The sequence below is a fragment of the Astyanax mexicanus genome, chromosome 20, assembly GCF_023375975.1.
Source record: "Astyanax mexicanus isolate ESR-SI-001 chromosome 20, AstMex3_surface, whole genome shotgun sequence".
Lineage (NCBI taxonomy): Eukaryota > Metazoa > Chordata > Actinopteri > Characiformes > Acestrorhamphidae > Astyanax > Astyanax mexicanus.
This window is the reverse complement of record NC_064427.1, coordinates 39,886,755-39,900,610: the sequence shown is the minus strand read 5'-3', so window position 1 is coordinate 39,900,610 and position 13,856 is coordinate 39,886,755. Positions and strand designations below refer to the sequence as shown.

The following is a 13,856-nucleotide window of genomic DNA, read 5'->3' as shown; positions in this document are numbered from 1 at the left end:
TAGCCCTTTTTCTAGCCTTTATTCAACCAAATCCCAGAACCTCAATATTGCTCTTAGCACTATTTGTAATGCAAAAAAAAAAATGAATAAATGTAAAAATAAAATAAAATCCTTATTAAAACATAACGTCTAACATTTGAGCTTTGTCTGTAATCATATGACCCTTAACAGCAATACTTAGTGGCAGATTGTATTTAGGGTTGCTGTTAACAGATAAGGATTTTATTATTTTCCAAAATTTCATTGGATTGTTTAGTACTTTTCAGTAGTTAAACTCAGTTTTAGCCTCAACTAAGTAACTGTGTTTCTTAATTGTCTGAAAAGAAGCTCTGGCCATGCAAAATTAGCAGTAGTTCCAATTACTCATTGGTAAACTTTAACTGTCAAACATAGATAGATCTTTCCCACTTAGTATAATATACAAATAAAAAAGCCTGCTAAACCTCACAAAATAAGGTTTACTTTTAGGAATGTTTGTATCTTACACAACTGCAATCACACAGTAGTTGCTCATATCATTTGGAAAGACACCTGATGCAACTAATTTAAAATGCATATTTGCTAGAGCTAAAACAATAAAAGTTGATTTTTGTAATAATTTAAAATTTTGGGTCTAAAAGGGGAATTCATTAATCGTGTTTAATATGGTTTAATATGTCACAAGTTGCATTCAGTGGATCAGATGTAGGTTTTAGTCAGTCTCAGATAAAGTCACCAACCAGCAATATTTCCTTGTATTTCAGTTTATTAGTTATTAGAAGAAAATAATGATTTTTAGATAATTCAGTATTTAGAGCCAATAATTCCATTGCCTTTCTCTATTGACTGATTCAGAAATGACTAAAATGACAACAATGTTATGTTTGACATAACAAGCCACTCTCCCACCATTTTTTGTAGCCATCAATTATACATTATACATTAATGTCCTGTGCAGATTTTGTGAGACAGATTTCAGATAGAAAGCAAGAAGCTTGGATTTGGTTAAAATCTGGATAATCTTGATTAGAATGAATAATCCCAAAACCAGATTTAGAAATCAGCAAACATATTCCTTTTATTTGAGCTAAACTGCTGATAAGGTGTTTAATCTGATATATTATCCAGATAACGCTAATTACCACAGCTATGAACAATCATGCTGTCTGTGCTGCGTTCACAACTCACAGCCACGCAGCTTTGTTTACTATGCATATATCTGTGCAGCACGTCCCATTGACGGTTCAGCGTTCTGTGTTGACACAGCTTCACACTGCACAGATATACGCGCTGAAACACAGAATCTTCTCACTATACTGTATTTACAGGAGTCTTGCTCCCATGACAGACAGCTCTGACCAATCAGTGGAGACAATGTGCTCGTGTAGTTTGTTGGTGCGCATTTTGCTGTGTTTAGGTTTGTGCCTGTGTGAAACCAAACCAAACAGAGGGAGAAACGGTCCAAATAAACAAACGTATCAACTGATCCAAACTAAACAAACGAACTTCAGGTGTGAAAACGGCTTTAAGTCCTATCCGGACAGGATTAGTTTCTCAGGGGGACGTCTGTGAAAAATATTTCACACTTCTACTAGTGATAAAACTCTTGCATCCAGTTTTTAGGCTTTCTCGTTCACATGACATCATGTTCAGTAGCTCCTCCATTTCCACTCACTGTTGTGTTTTTAAACATGGATCTCCGTGGAAACCGTGGCGCGCTCAAAGTGTAATTACGGTGCGCAGCAGTGGACAAATATCTATTTTATTAAAGGCGAGGAGACGAAACTCAGAGATGTGCGTCCGGACGGGACTAAAATTACCGGAGGAGCACGGAGTTCAGAGAAAAACAGTAGATAATTCAGCCTGTTATTTTCTCAGAGGACGTCTGAGAAATAAAACACGTACATGATCGTTCTGGACGGGAATAAAATCACAGAGGATAAAAAACCCCATAAAAGAGAGAATTACACCAGGACCCCCTGAAAAACTAATCCCATCCAGATAGAGCTTTAGACTTTAGACATGACCTGGATTTATCTCAACATCTCCTAAAAGCAAAAGCAATAAAATGATGATTAATTTATGCTCGGCGGTACAGCCTTTTAAAGTAGCCACCATACTGAAGTAGAACACTTTCTCACTGTGAACTGAAGTATTGAAGTTCCATGTAAAGTAAAGTGATTCTTCAGCACAAGGAAGCACTAGGCAATGAAGCAGCAACAAGGACACGTCCACAGACCTCACACCCCTCAACTGAAGTAAATGCGGTTTTGAAGCAGTCACTATGATGGGAAAAAGACAAGAGGGTGTTCATTCTGAAGAGGAGCAGAAGGTGTGTCTGATTCCAGGGGCTTTCAGAAAAACAAACATAGTGATTCAAGCACAAATGTTGTAAAAATTACAAATACAAACATAAAAACTCATTAAATCATTAAACACAGACAAATAAACAAGTACACTAACAGACTTTCCCCATCTTATGTTCTGTTTAATATAGTTGATTGTAAATGTCATTTACAACATTTTTTTATATATTTTTATATACACTCATCCAAAGAATGATATTCGGATGATAAAGTTTACCAGCAACAGTGAATTATTAAAAATTTAGACTGATATGAGCAACTGTTGGTCATATACTGTATATATTACGCTGCATGTACAGACCTATTGTGTAATGCATGTACAATGCAACATGCCAGGCGTCTCAGTATGGAGTTGTTGAGGTTCTTTTTTTCGTTTTCCTGTAATAATACACACCATGCAGCTTGAATTGTCTCTGCAGATTTAGCAGTAGATGTGAAGTGCTAAAGCTCCAGCAGTTTACATTAAAATAACACACTGAAGTGTGCATTCAGAAAATATCAGGCAATTGAGCCTATTGACCTATTGTTTTTCACAAAGAACAAGAAAAAAATTGATTTTAGCAGAATGAGACCTTTAAAGGTGATCTGGACTTACTGAAGGGAAACAGGACTTATTGAAGATGACCTGCTGCCATTTCATGACACTCTGGCTCGACTAACCACCAAGTTTCCTTCCTGTAGGTTGATTTGTTCTTTTAATTTTGTATATATTTATAAAAGTAAACTATTACAAAATACAAAATTACAAATATAACAAAATATTTCTCCCTGCAAATGTTTTTGCACAGTTATTTTAAATAAGGTGAACGTCCAACAGATAAACAATAACTGCATTACACGGCTGTAAGTAAGCAAGGATAGGGATACCTGTCCTAGTAATGGTTCAGGTGTTTTTTAGCCACACCCACTAAAACAGATGTAAAAAATGAAACCCACATCCATGCAAACATAGACAAACATTAACTGTGGAGTGAGTCGAGCTGAACACATGTAAACGTGGCTCTGTTACAGGATGCAAACCTTGCAACAAGTCTAGTTAATAAAACTGAACATTTATCAAGATATTAAGTAATATCAGGAAAGGAAAGCTGTGAAAGTGAAAGGAAACTCTAAAAAAGACCAGAAAACAGAACAGACAGAAAAAGGCAAATGATCTGAGGTCTCATGTACTGAGACTTGTGAGGACTTTCTACTAAAATGTTCTCTACGTACAAAAAAATTCAGATTTATCAAACCGTGCGCAGGCAGAATCTCACATACTTTCTCTTTGTGCATCACAATCAACTTAAAATTAAGTGCACGAACACATCACACCTGCCATGACTCCTCCCTCAATTACGCAGAGTATAATGTTATAATAATAAAAAAAAAATAATAATAATAATATGCTAGAGTATAATATGCCCATCGAGTATCACAAGGCACTAGGGGTGTCACGATTCTCTAAATCCTCGATTCGATTTTATTTCTGATTTTAGGGTCACGATTCGATTCGATTTGATTCTCGATTTTCTTTTTTCTGTTTTTTTACAGCAGAGAGGCCTATGCCAGTTTTAGATTAGTCTATGGTCAGTCATTGGTTTAATTCATCAAATTTACAATATCTTATTTCAAAAGGTGGGCTTGATATAAGTGATGCAAAGTGATACAAGTGATCTGTAATACACCACATTAGACACTATTGTTGCGATACAATCAAAACGATACAATATGTTGTAATATCAATATATTGTCCCACCCCTACTCACAATGCGCCACTCATCCAAGGTAATGTTTCCAGCTTTATCTTAAAATTTATGCAAAAAAGTAAAGTTTTTCTCAGAATAAAATAAAATGTTCAAATATTCCTAATAAAGTGCACAGTTTATTTATTTATTCTTATTTATTGTTTATTGAATACTTTAATTTGTTCCACAGTGAAATGAAAAACTAAGTGAAGCTATAAGTCAGAATCAAGAACAAGAAAAAGTATTCCAACAGTGAAATGATTTTAGCGGTGCAAAAGAAACAAATAATTTAATAATTCATAAAAAGCTTCATAATCAGTCTTTTGTCATTTTCATAAAATAATGTCTCTGTTATTTAACTTCTGTAAGAGTTAAGAGTCTTAAAATAGACACTTAAAATTAAAGTATTTAGTATTAAGAAGTACAAAAGAAAATATATATTAATATATATGATCTTAATAACTGGCATATGTACATTATGTACAAAATGTACAGAACAAAACATTTACATCATAAATAACACTTTGTGTTCTGCTGCTGTCAGTAGGATCTCTGGTCTCGGTATCTCTGATGGATTTCATTCAGTACTACGTCTGAGCTGGTGTCCTCCTGCGCTGTGATCGTTCTGTCATCAAACGGACTGCCTACGATTACAGAAACACAATTAAATTAACATTTCAACACTGGAAACCAAGAAAATATGTATATAAAACATGTTAAACAGCAGGAAATGATCACAAATCAAACCCCATCAGAATCCCACCTAATCACACTCAAAATGAGGAGTTAGCCTCTGGATAGTTCAGGTGAGTAATGTGGTTTTAAAATAATAATTTTTATAATAATTCTAAAATAATCACAATATTTTAGGGTATTGTTGTAATCACGTATTATTGGCAATATGAAAAAACACTGAAATATATTTGATTTATAATATTGCAAGCATCAAACAGAAACTTTCAAGAGAACATCAGATAAACAACAGTAGCTTACAGTACCAATAATAATACCATACAAATAATCAATATAATATAAAAGTAATGAAAAAGATCTACTACTAAACTGCAAATCTAAATAATTATCCAAAAATTTGTTTTATTTGTTTTTTTTTTCTATTTAAAAATGATACCAAAAACGATGTGCCAGACTGTTCAGCTGTAAAGTTACCGTATTTTTTGCAATATAATATGCACAGTTTTATAAGGTGCATTATGCGACACTAGTAAGGAACAGGGGTGTCACCATGTTTCCCTTCTAATTCAGCAGGTCTCGCCGCTGAGTGGTGGTGGTGGGGAGGGGACAACTAAAAGCTAAGCTAAGTGAACAAAACTGTAATTCTTACAAAAACATTTTCTTTTAAAGTCAAAAGAGCGCTGGATGTGAATCTACACAGATTTCTCTCCTGAACACTGTTTATATGGATGAGTAAAGCGCTTTCTTTTATTTACAGGAAGCTTAGATTTCCAGATTTCCTCTAAGGCTGGGTGCAGCAGCATTAGCATTAGTGGCTAACCCAACAGCGCTACACTGATGAACCCTGAGTGTTCCGGTAAGCCAGGGCGACATTAGCCAGCAGTTCGGCCCACGTAGCTTGTTTTAACATGGTAAACGCACAGGCTACAATCCGATATACTCCCATCTGAACAAATTAAGAGCTAGTGCTTAGTGCAATTAGCAGCCAATGCTAATGCTGCTCCAGCAGTGCTAGCCAGGTTTGGCAGCAGGCTACAGTCCGATATCAATCAATCAATCAACCAACCTTTATTTTAACTCGGATGTGCATTGAGGGCAGCCCTCATTTTCAATGTAGCCGATCATTTACAGAAACAGGGATTGACATGACAGAGAAAATAAAAGCTACATTAAATTATTGTAAAATAGCAGTAAATAAAATATAAAAATAGATAAAAAAATAAATAAAAGTAGAATTAGAATAAAATAGAACAAAAATAAAATAAAATAAAATAAATAAAATTAATGATTATAATTAAGTATGGTTTAATTGAAAAAAAAAATAAGATCAAAAGAAAGGAAGACTAATACAACAAAAATGGGTTAAAATTAGTTAAATCTAACTTGTAAATAAATTAACTAACAAAAATAAAAGCAATAATAAAAATAGTAATAACAATAAAAGAAAATCAAAAATAAGATAAAAAGCAAAAATACAAAACTATTAAAAATAATAAAAAAAAATAATAATATAATAACTATAAGAATAATCATTAAAAAAAATGAAAATAAAATAAGGAAACAAAATAAAAAAAAAAGGAAATAATAAAACTAAAAGAAGAACTAAAATGAAAGTTAAGGATAAATAAGATTAAGTAAAACAGGAACAGACTGTCTGAAGGTGGTTAGATATTAATAGTTTAAAATGATTGAGTGACTCCAGTGAGCTTTAATGAGTTTTAAAGTGTCCTGTAGTGAATTCCAGCTCACTGCTGCTAAACTGTAGCTAAAAGCAGATTTTCCCAGTTCACTAAAAACTTTTGGAACTTGGCAGCTGATCCTGATCAGTAGAGCGAGTCTGATAATTACTGTATTTTACATTCGATATACTTGCCTGTGAATGGCTAAGGAGCAAGAGCATAGCAGCTAATGCTAAAACTGCTCCAGCCTTAGCGCTCCTGTATAATGCTGTACTTGTACGGTGAAGTAACTTTACTGCTCCTTACAACCTGACTGGTAGAATTCATAAATAAAGCACACCGGAATATAAGCGTACTGATGATTTTAGGGAAAATTAAAGGATTTTAAGTGCGCCTTATAGTGCAAAAACTGAACAACGTAGTATGCCTTGTAAATACGGCATCATGCAGATTGCCAGATGTTCCCAATGAGACATTAATGAAGAGTATGCTGATGGATATCCTCTACCCTATTTATTATAGTATTATTATTTAGTATTATTTATTATCTGTACAAAATGCAGCAGCACAGCTTTTAACTGGCACACGTAAATATGAGGGGGGGAAATAGTTTAGTGTGGACTTTTTAAGCGGGATCTGGCAACACAGCAGTACTGTTTGTGGTGTATGCAATACCTGCATACCCACTTTTTAAGTTGTATGTCTGGCTGCATTTTGGCTCCAGTGGAAACAATAAACGGTAACAGAGTGACCAACAAGACACAAACCATATATAAATACTGTAAGTAAATCCTACACGTGACTGTTTCATAGGCAGCTGTACTAATCCCTTAGCTCTGCACTGTATTTAAAAACATGTTCTGTTTGCAACTCAAGTATAGTCTTAATATGACTGGTTGTGGTTTGCAGTTATTGTTTGCACTATATAAGACCTAGAAAAGTTTTATTTTTATGTATCTTATTCTTAATTTTATTTCTTATAGAATCAATGTGTGAGAGAAACCAGTCTGTTAAGATTGCGTTATAAGATTTCTTTAAAATTTTATTTTTAAATCTCGTCTCGTCTCGTCTCGTTCTCGTGAACCCAATATCGTGTCTCGTCTCGTCACACTATCCAGTTTTAAATCGCTACTTAAAACCTACCTCTTCTCCTTAGCTTTTGATACCTAGAGTGTTGATTGTATTGGTTGTTGTATGTACCTATTTATATTCTTATTATTCTTTTATTTTTTATGTACAGACACTGCCTTGTCAAAAAATTAGTGATCGGTGTATGTATGGTGATACGTATAGTGTGATGAGCAGATTGTGGACACTCTGTGACACTCACTGATTCCTAGTGACCTCTCTGATCCTGATCTTGACCCTGATCCTGGGCTGTTGCTGACGAGGAAGGTTGTGGAGCTGGACAGATTATTAGAATTGGATGATTTTACTGATGAAGAGCCGATCCTGTTCACAGAGGACTTCTTCGTCTTCTGAGTTGCAGTGTGACTCCAGTCTGTTACACAAAAGGAGAAATAACAATTAGTAAACAGAATAAGCTAAAAAATTAAACAAAAATAAAATAAAAATATTCCACACATTCTACTGCTACAACAAAATAGGAAAAATATGAAAAACTGACTGGTTTCAATCACAGGGTATCTCACAATATATTATCACGGTACATTGTTCACAATATTGATAAAATGTTGAAAAATTAAACAAAAATAAACAAAAATATTCCGCACATTCTACTGCTACAACAAAATAAGAAAAATATAAAAAAAACTCATATCTGTGACCCACCAGAGTTCTCTGCAAGCCTGAATTTTCCACAGCACAGGTATATCCTCCACTGTCTCCTAACATTTTCCTTCACAGCACAGTGGAACACAAAGATAAAAAACCCTGTGGGAAAAGAAAAGTTGTAGAATGCAGTTTTTTTTATACAACCAAAGAAAAGTTTGTGTGATAAGACACAGCGTGTGTGTTATGCTAAATGATTAATTTACAATTAAGGATACAGAAACAGACTAATGCTCCATATCTCAGCATTACATGAGTACTGAGACTGTGAGCTGAAAATAAATTAATATCATGTAGGAAAAAGGGTTTTAATATTTCATTTCAATGTATTTTATTTTTAATAAAAGAAATGTCTGCGTTACTAAAATTGTACACTGTTCTACAGATAGGTAGTTGTTTTTCTGGTGTATATTTGTTGATTAGACCGGGTTAAATTATGTTTATTTAGCTGTAAAATCATTTCTTTTTCATTTTCAGTCTCTGCATGAGAAGTTATGGCCCAATCCAACCAATACCATTACTGTGTATCAGATCTGTACATGTATACATTCAGCACTTAACCAACACACACTGCAAAAGGCTAAACATACTCTTAACCAGAAACAACCATCCACCTAGAGGGAGCTAAAGCAGGAAAGAGTGCCAGTCCATATCTAGCAAAAAACAAATATACGCATTCACACACACACACATACACATATACTCCAGGATTCCTGGAGGAAACCAGTGTGAACACAGGGAGAACAAAGATAGGCACTTAAACACAAGCTCTTAGCAGAGAGTGTATTTTAATCACATTTTGCCCATAAGTTCCAAAAAACTAATAATACAGTAGTCCCTCACACAGACTCTTCGCTCTGATGCCGTCCGGCAGAAGATACAGGAGCATCCGAGCCTCCACTACTAGACTCTGCAACAGCTTCTTCCACCAGGCAGTCAGACTTCTTAACACACAGAGCCTCCACTACCAGACTCTGCAACAGCTTCTTCCACCAGGCAGTCAGACTTCTCAACACACAGAGCCTCCACTACCAGACTCTGCAACAGCTTCATCCACCAGGCAGTCAGACTTCTCAACACACAGAGCCTCCACTACCAGACTCTGCAACAGCTACATCCACCAGGCAGTCAGACTCCTCAACACACAGAGACAGAGCTGAACCCCACCCCACCCACCACACACCCAACACACTCACACAAAACTGAACTGACCCCCACCAACACCCTTTACACACACAAAGACTGTACTTCACACACACACACAAAGACACATTCAGCACACAGAGACTGAAATGTCTTTATTCATATCAGCAATATTTGCTGCTACTCTATAAAACTATAAACTCTCTACCTCAGTAACTGCTGTGATTATATATGTTCTATATGTTACAGTATGTTACACATCTCTGCACCTTATCCTCACTATACACTCTATTATACCATATCGGTACTGCACTGTCCTGTCTTTAAATTGTCTCGTCTTTTGTATTTATTGTATTTATTGTTATTTAGTGTTATAGTTTTATGTTGCACTGTCGTCACTCCTGCACTTTATGTTGTCTATTGCTTGTGGTTCTATGTTGCACCATGGTTCCGGAGGAACGTAATTTCATCACACTGTGTACCTGTACTCAGATGTAATGACAATAAAAGCCTCTTGACTTGAATTGACTTGACCAACATTAAACCTGAAATGATCTATTGTCGTTGGTGGCCAGCTGGGGACAGTCAAAGACACAAGATTTGCATGCTGACGCCCACACAGGCTAGATCAACAATGATGCTATTGATATACGCACACCCTACTGTTTACTCAAATAGAAAGCCAAATATTAAGTTCATGTGTCACTTTTAAGGAATCTGGCATAAAGAAATTAGTTTTACCTACACAGCAGAATGTAAAAACTTTGTCCAAACAAACACCTTCTGACCTTTCATGGAACTGCGCTACTTTACTTCTGTAATGTACTCTACACGTTATCATGTGATCTTCCAGGGAATTATTTCACTGCTATTATCAGTACTACAGAGGCTGCTGGCACTATGCACACATGGTGAACAAAAGGTGAGCAATGCTGCTTGTTTCGCATCTGCAGTTACTTGTTTAACAATATGAATGACTGTACCTACAACAAACCATACCATTACGAACAGAAGATTTGATTTCATAGAGTAAAATCATTACATTTCACCATGGTTAAATTAACAGAACACTCATTTAGCCAGGGCAGACACGGCAATCAATATTTGACCATAATGGCAGACACTGATTCACACAACTACATTCACACACATCTACAGGGGTTGGACAGTGAAACTGAAACACCTGGTTTTAGAGCACAATAATTGATTGTGGTGACGGACAGTTCTGGTGGAAACAGGAGAGTTGAGGTGCACATTGAATTCTGCGTGATTTGATCAGCCGTGGTTTTATGTTTTTTGGATACAATCCGGGTTAGCACCCGAACATCCCTTTCAGACAGCTTCCTCTTACAGCGTCCACAGTTAATCCTGTTGGATGTGGTTGGTTCTTCTTGGTGGTATGCTGACATTACCCTGGATACCGTGGCTCTTGATGCATCACAAAGACTTGCTGTCTTGGTCACAGATGCTCCAGCAAGACGTGCACCAACAATTTGTCCTCTTTTGAACTCTGGTATGTCTCCCATAATGTTGTGTTCATTGCAATATTTAGAGCAGAACTGTGCTCTTACCCTGCTAATTGAACCTTCACACTCTGCTCTTACTGGTGCAATGTGCAATTAATGAAGATTGAACACCAGGCTGCTCCAATTTAACCATGAAACCTAAAATCCCACCCTAAAATGATGACAGGTTTCAGTTTCATTGTTCAACCCCTGTATATTCACACACATACATACAAGCATACACTAGGGAAATTTACAGTCACCACGTTTCATGGAATAGTTTCACAATACACCCCTATGGAAAGTTTTAATATTGTGAGCATCGTGGGAACAGACAGAGTTATCAGTTCACATACTCACACCACTACTGCAGTGGGAGCGACCCACATGTTTACATTACAATTTGCATCTTATCATCTTCTCATATCATATTCTTATGTCATTACTCTTCATTTAGCAGTGTAAAGAAATAGCACAGTGACAGGGCAGGGGAATTACAGTGTGAGGAGGTGATGAGCTTACCCTGCAGTGAGTTAAAGATGGCGAAGAGATACATGAAGGCCAGGTTCACAGGACCCCAGGCAAAGAAAGCAAATCCCCAGGTGAGGCCCAGAAGCACAGTGAGCCCCGCCACACTCCGCAGGTCCTGAAAGCCACTTCGGTTCTGGACATTATGAGGGTTCTGCCGCTTAATGCGACAAAGTTGAACCATAACCACGATGAACATGCTGAGGTTCAGCAGGAACACAACACAGAAATAAGCCACCACTGCAACGTAGAAAGCAACGCTGTTCTTCAACCAACAGCTGTGGAGACAAAAAGAACAAAATCACTAATCATCAAATTAAAGATTGTCTTTTAATATATACAATTATTTATATTGGCAAAGCTGTTACGATAGCTACATTATTAATTTATCAGACAATATATGAACATGACCTTATTTTTTCTGATCTCAAAATCGCGCACTGTGTTCACTTACGGTATGTGTTTGTTTTACACTTAACCTACCCAAGTCTTTTTAATCGCCAAAAAAAAAAAGCATCTCAGAAAAGTTATTAGATCTTTCAATAGTTGTAATTGCATTATTCAGCTCATATATTATACATCAGAATAATGAAATGGTCTTAAAATTACAATAATTCTGTTTTTAACGCAAAAAATTGTGACAGGCCTACAGTGGTATAAAAAAGTTTGGGCGGGAAGTTTATAGGATTTACAGAAAATAATTCTGCAATAATTCTTGATGTGGGCACCCCAACAGAAAAAATAGATTTAGCCTGAATATATTTTCACAAAGGAATCAAGTGAAGAACCAAATAGAAGAATTAGAAAAAATGCTGCTCACAATTCATCTGTGGTTCCATCTTCAAACTTCCCATAGGACACAAGTCCGTAATTGTTTTTATCGATGGCTATGACTATGATGACCACTACTAAAGGAATGCCTGTGAAGAGAAAACTAATGTTAAACTATATTATATATAAAATGGTAAATGCTTAATCACTTGCTTAACCCTTGTGTGGTGTTCATATTTTTGTTACTCGTTTACTTTGTTACTTGTATTTAATTCAGCAAAATTAAGCAATTCTACATTAAAATTCTTTACACATGCTCGCTTCACCTAAATTGCAAGCAATATAAACAGCTTACATGGTTAATATTTGCCCTTTACCTTTCTTATGTCACATTTCTTTTAAAAAGTGCTACTCTTTTTTTATTAGTTTTTTAATAAAATGTAAAAGAAAATGAATTAAACTCAAGATATGAGTAGAAAATTTGTTTAGTTTCAAATTTACAAATGAAGCAATGTTTATTATCCCTTGGCCAAACATACTGTATGTAATATAAATGTGTGTGTGTGTGGGGGGGGGGGGGTGTACAGTGTGTGTTTATCAAAAATGTGTTTTGATATATGTTTTTCACAAAAAATGAGCCAATGCCAATGAGTTTGAGTTAGAAAAAATATTTTTTTCATATCATTTGATGAAAAATGAAAACGGGTCCCACAGACCCGAACACCACACAAGGGTTAATCATAATGTAGAAATATGAGAATAACAAAAAAGCAGCAGCGAGTGTGCACATACCCCAACCAGCGAGTCCTAATTTGAGCATAAATCGGGAAATGTATGTGTTGAAAACTTTGACGAGAGCAAAGTACATTTGGACAGCTTCCAGGGCCATCCAGGTGAAAGACGCCAACAGGAAGTAATGCAGGAAGAAGGCTGTTGAGATGCAGAGACCCACAGCATCAGGGTACAGGGCCAACCACGAGTCTAACAGGAACACCAGGTTTAGCAGCAGCAAAGCAAAGCACAGCTGGATCAGGATCTTGGAGGGGATATCCTTACGCAGTTTTCTAAAAAAAAAAAAAAGAGAAAAAGAGAAAAATATGTATTATTAATTACTATATCAAAGTAAAATAATTAAGAGAATTAAAAGCAATAGAACACTCGAGGTCGTGTGTTATCATGAATAACATCACGGCTGTATTAAAGTATTAAAAGAACATCACGGCTGTGATGTTATTTGTGATAACACACGACCTCGAGTGTTCTATTGCTTTTATACAACAGTTTTTTTTTACTAAATTAATAAAGAAAATAAAGAAAATAACCATAGAAATTCAGAATAAATAAGCTTTAATATGGACTGAGCCTTCCGCCAAAAAGTAGTTCCACCACAACTGTAACAGAACTGAAACTTAACTACAAAACGGTGTACGGTTTATACAGACTAACACCACGAACGTTAGCTTAAAATCTAAATTGGGAATAAGTGAAGATGGTAACATTAGGATCATGAAATAACGCTAATACTCTCCTCTCCTGCTCCGTGGAGTCGTCTTCAGGTGAAAGCTGCGCGTTTTTTAACATTTCTGCCTGTTCTGCTGGGTGGTGTTGGTTTTAGCTAGCCGTCTGGACTGTGGTTAGGTTAGCGTAGCTTGCTTTAGCTCAGCATTAACTTAG

The 13,856-nt window shown here is 35.9% G+C and overlaps 1 protein-coding gene across 2 annotated transcripts in view; it reads right to left on the bottom strand.

Annotated features, from left to right (window-relative positions):
• Nucleotides 1–4,208: 4,208 nt before the first annotated feature.
• LOC103043521 (adhesion G-protein coupled receptor G2) overlaps nucleotides 4,209–13,856 on the bottom strand; it is a 37,866-nt gene continuing 28,218 nt past the window's right edge. For both annotated transcript variants that reach the window (XM_049468601.1, XM_022681506.2), the window contains 6 exons: nucleotides 12,975–13,246; nucleotides 12,232–12,331; nucleotides 11,406–11,689; nucleotides 8,236–8,337; nucleotides 7,775–7,945; nucleotides 4,209–4,716 (listed from right to left, as the gene is read on the bottom strand). In XM_049468601.1, coding sequence (XP_049324558.1) covers nucleotides 4,613–4,716; nucleotides 7,775–7,945; nucleotides 8,236–8,337; nucleotides 11,406–11,689; nucleotides 12,232–12,331; nucleotides 12,975–13,246 — 1,033 coding nt within the window. In that variant the 3' untranslated portion in view covers nucleotides 4,209–4,612. The remainder of the gene's footprint in view (nucleotides 4,717–7,774; nucleotides 7,946–8,235; nucleotides 8,338–11,405; nucleotides 11,690–12,231; nucleotides 12,332–12,974; nucleotides 13,247–13,856) is intronic.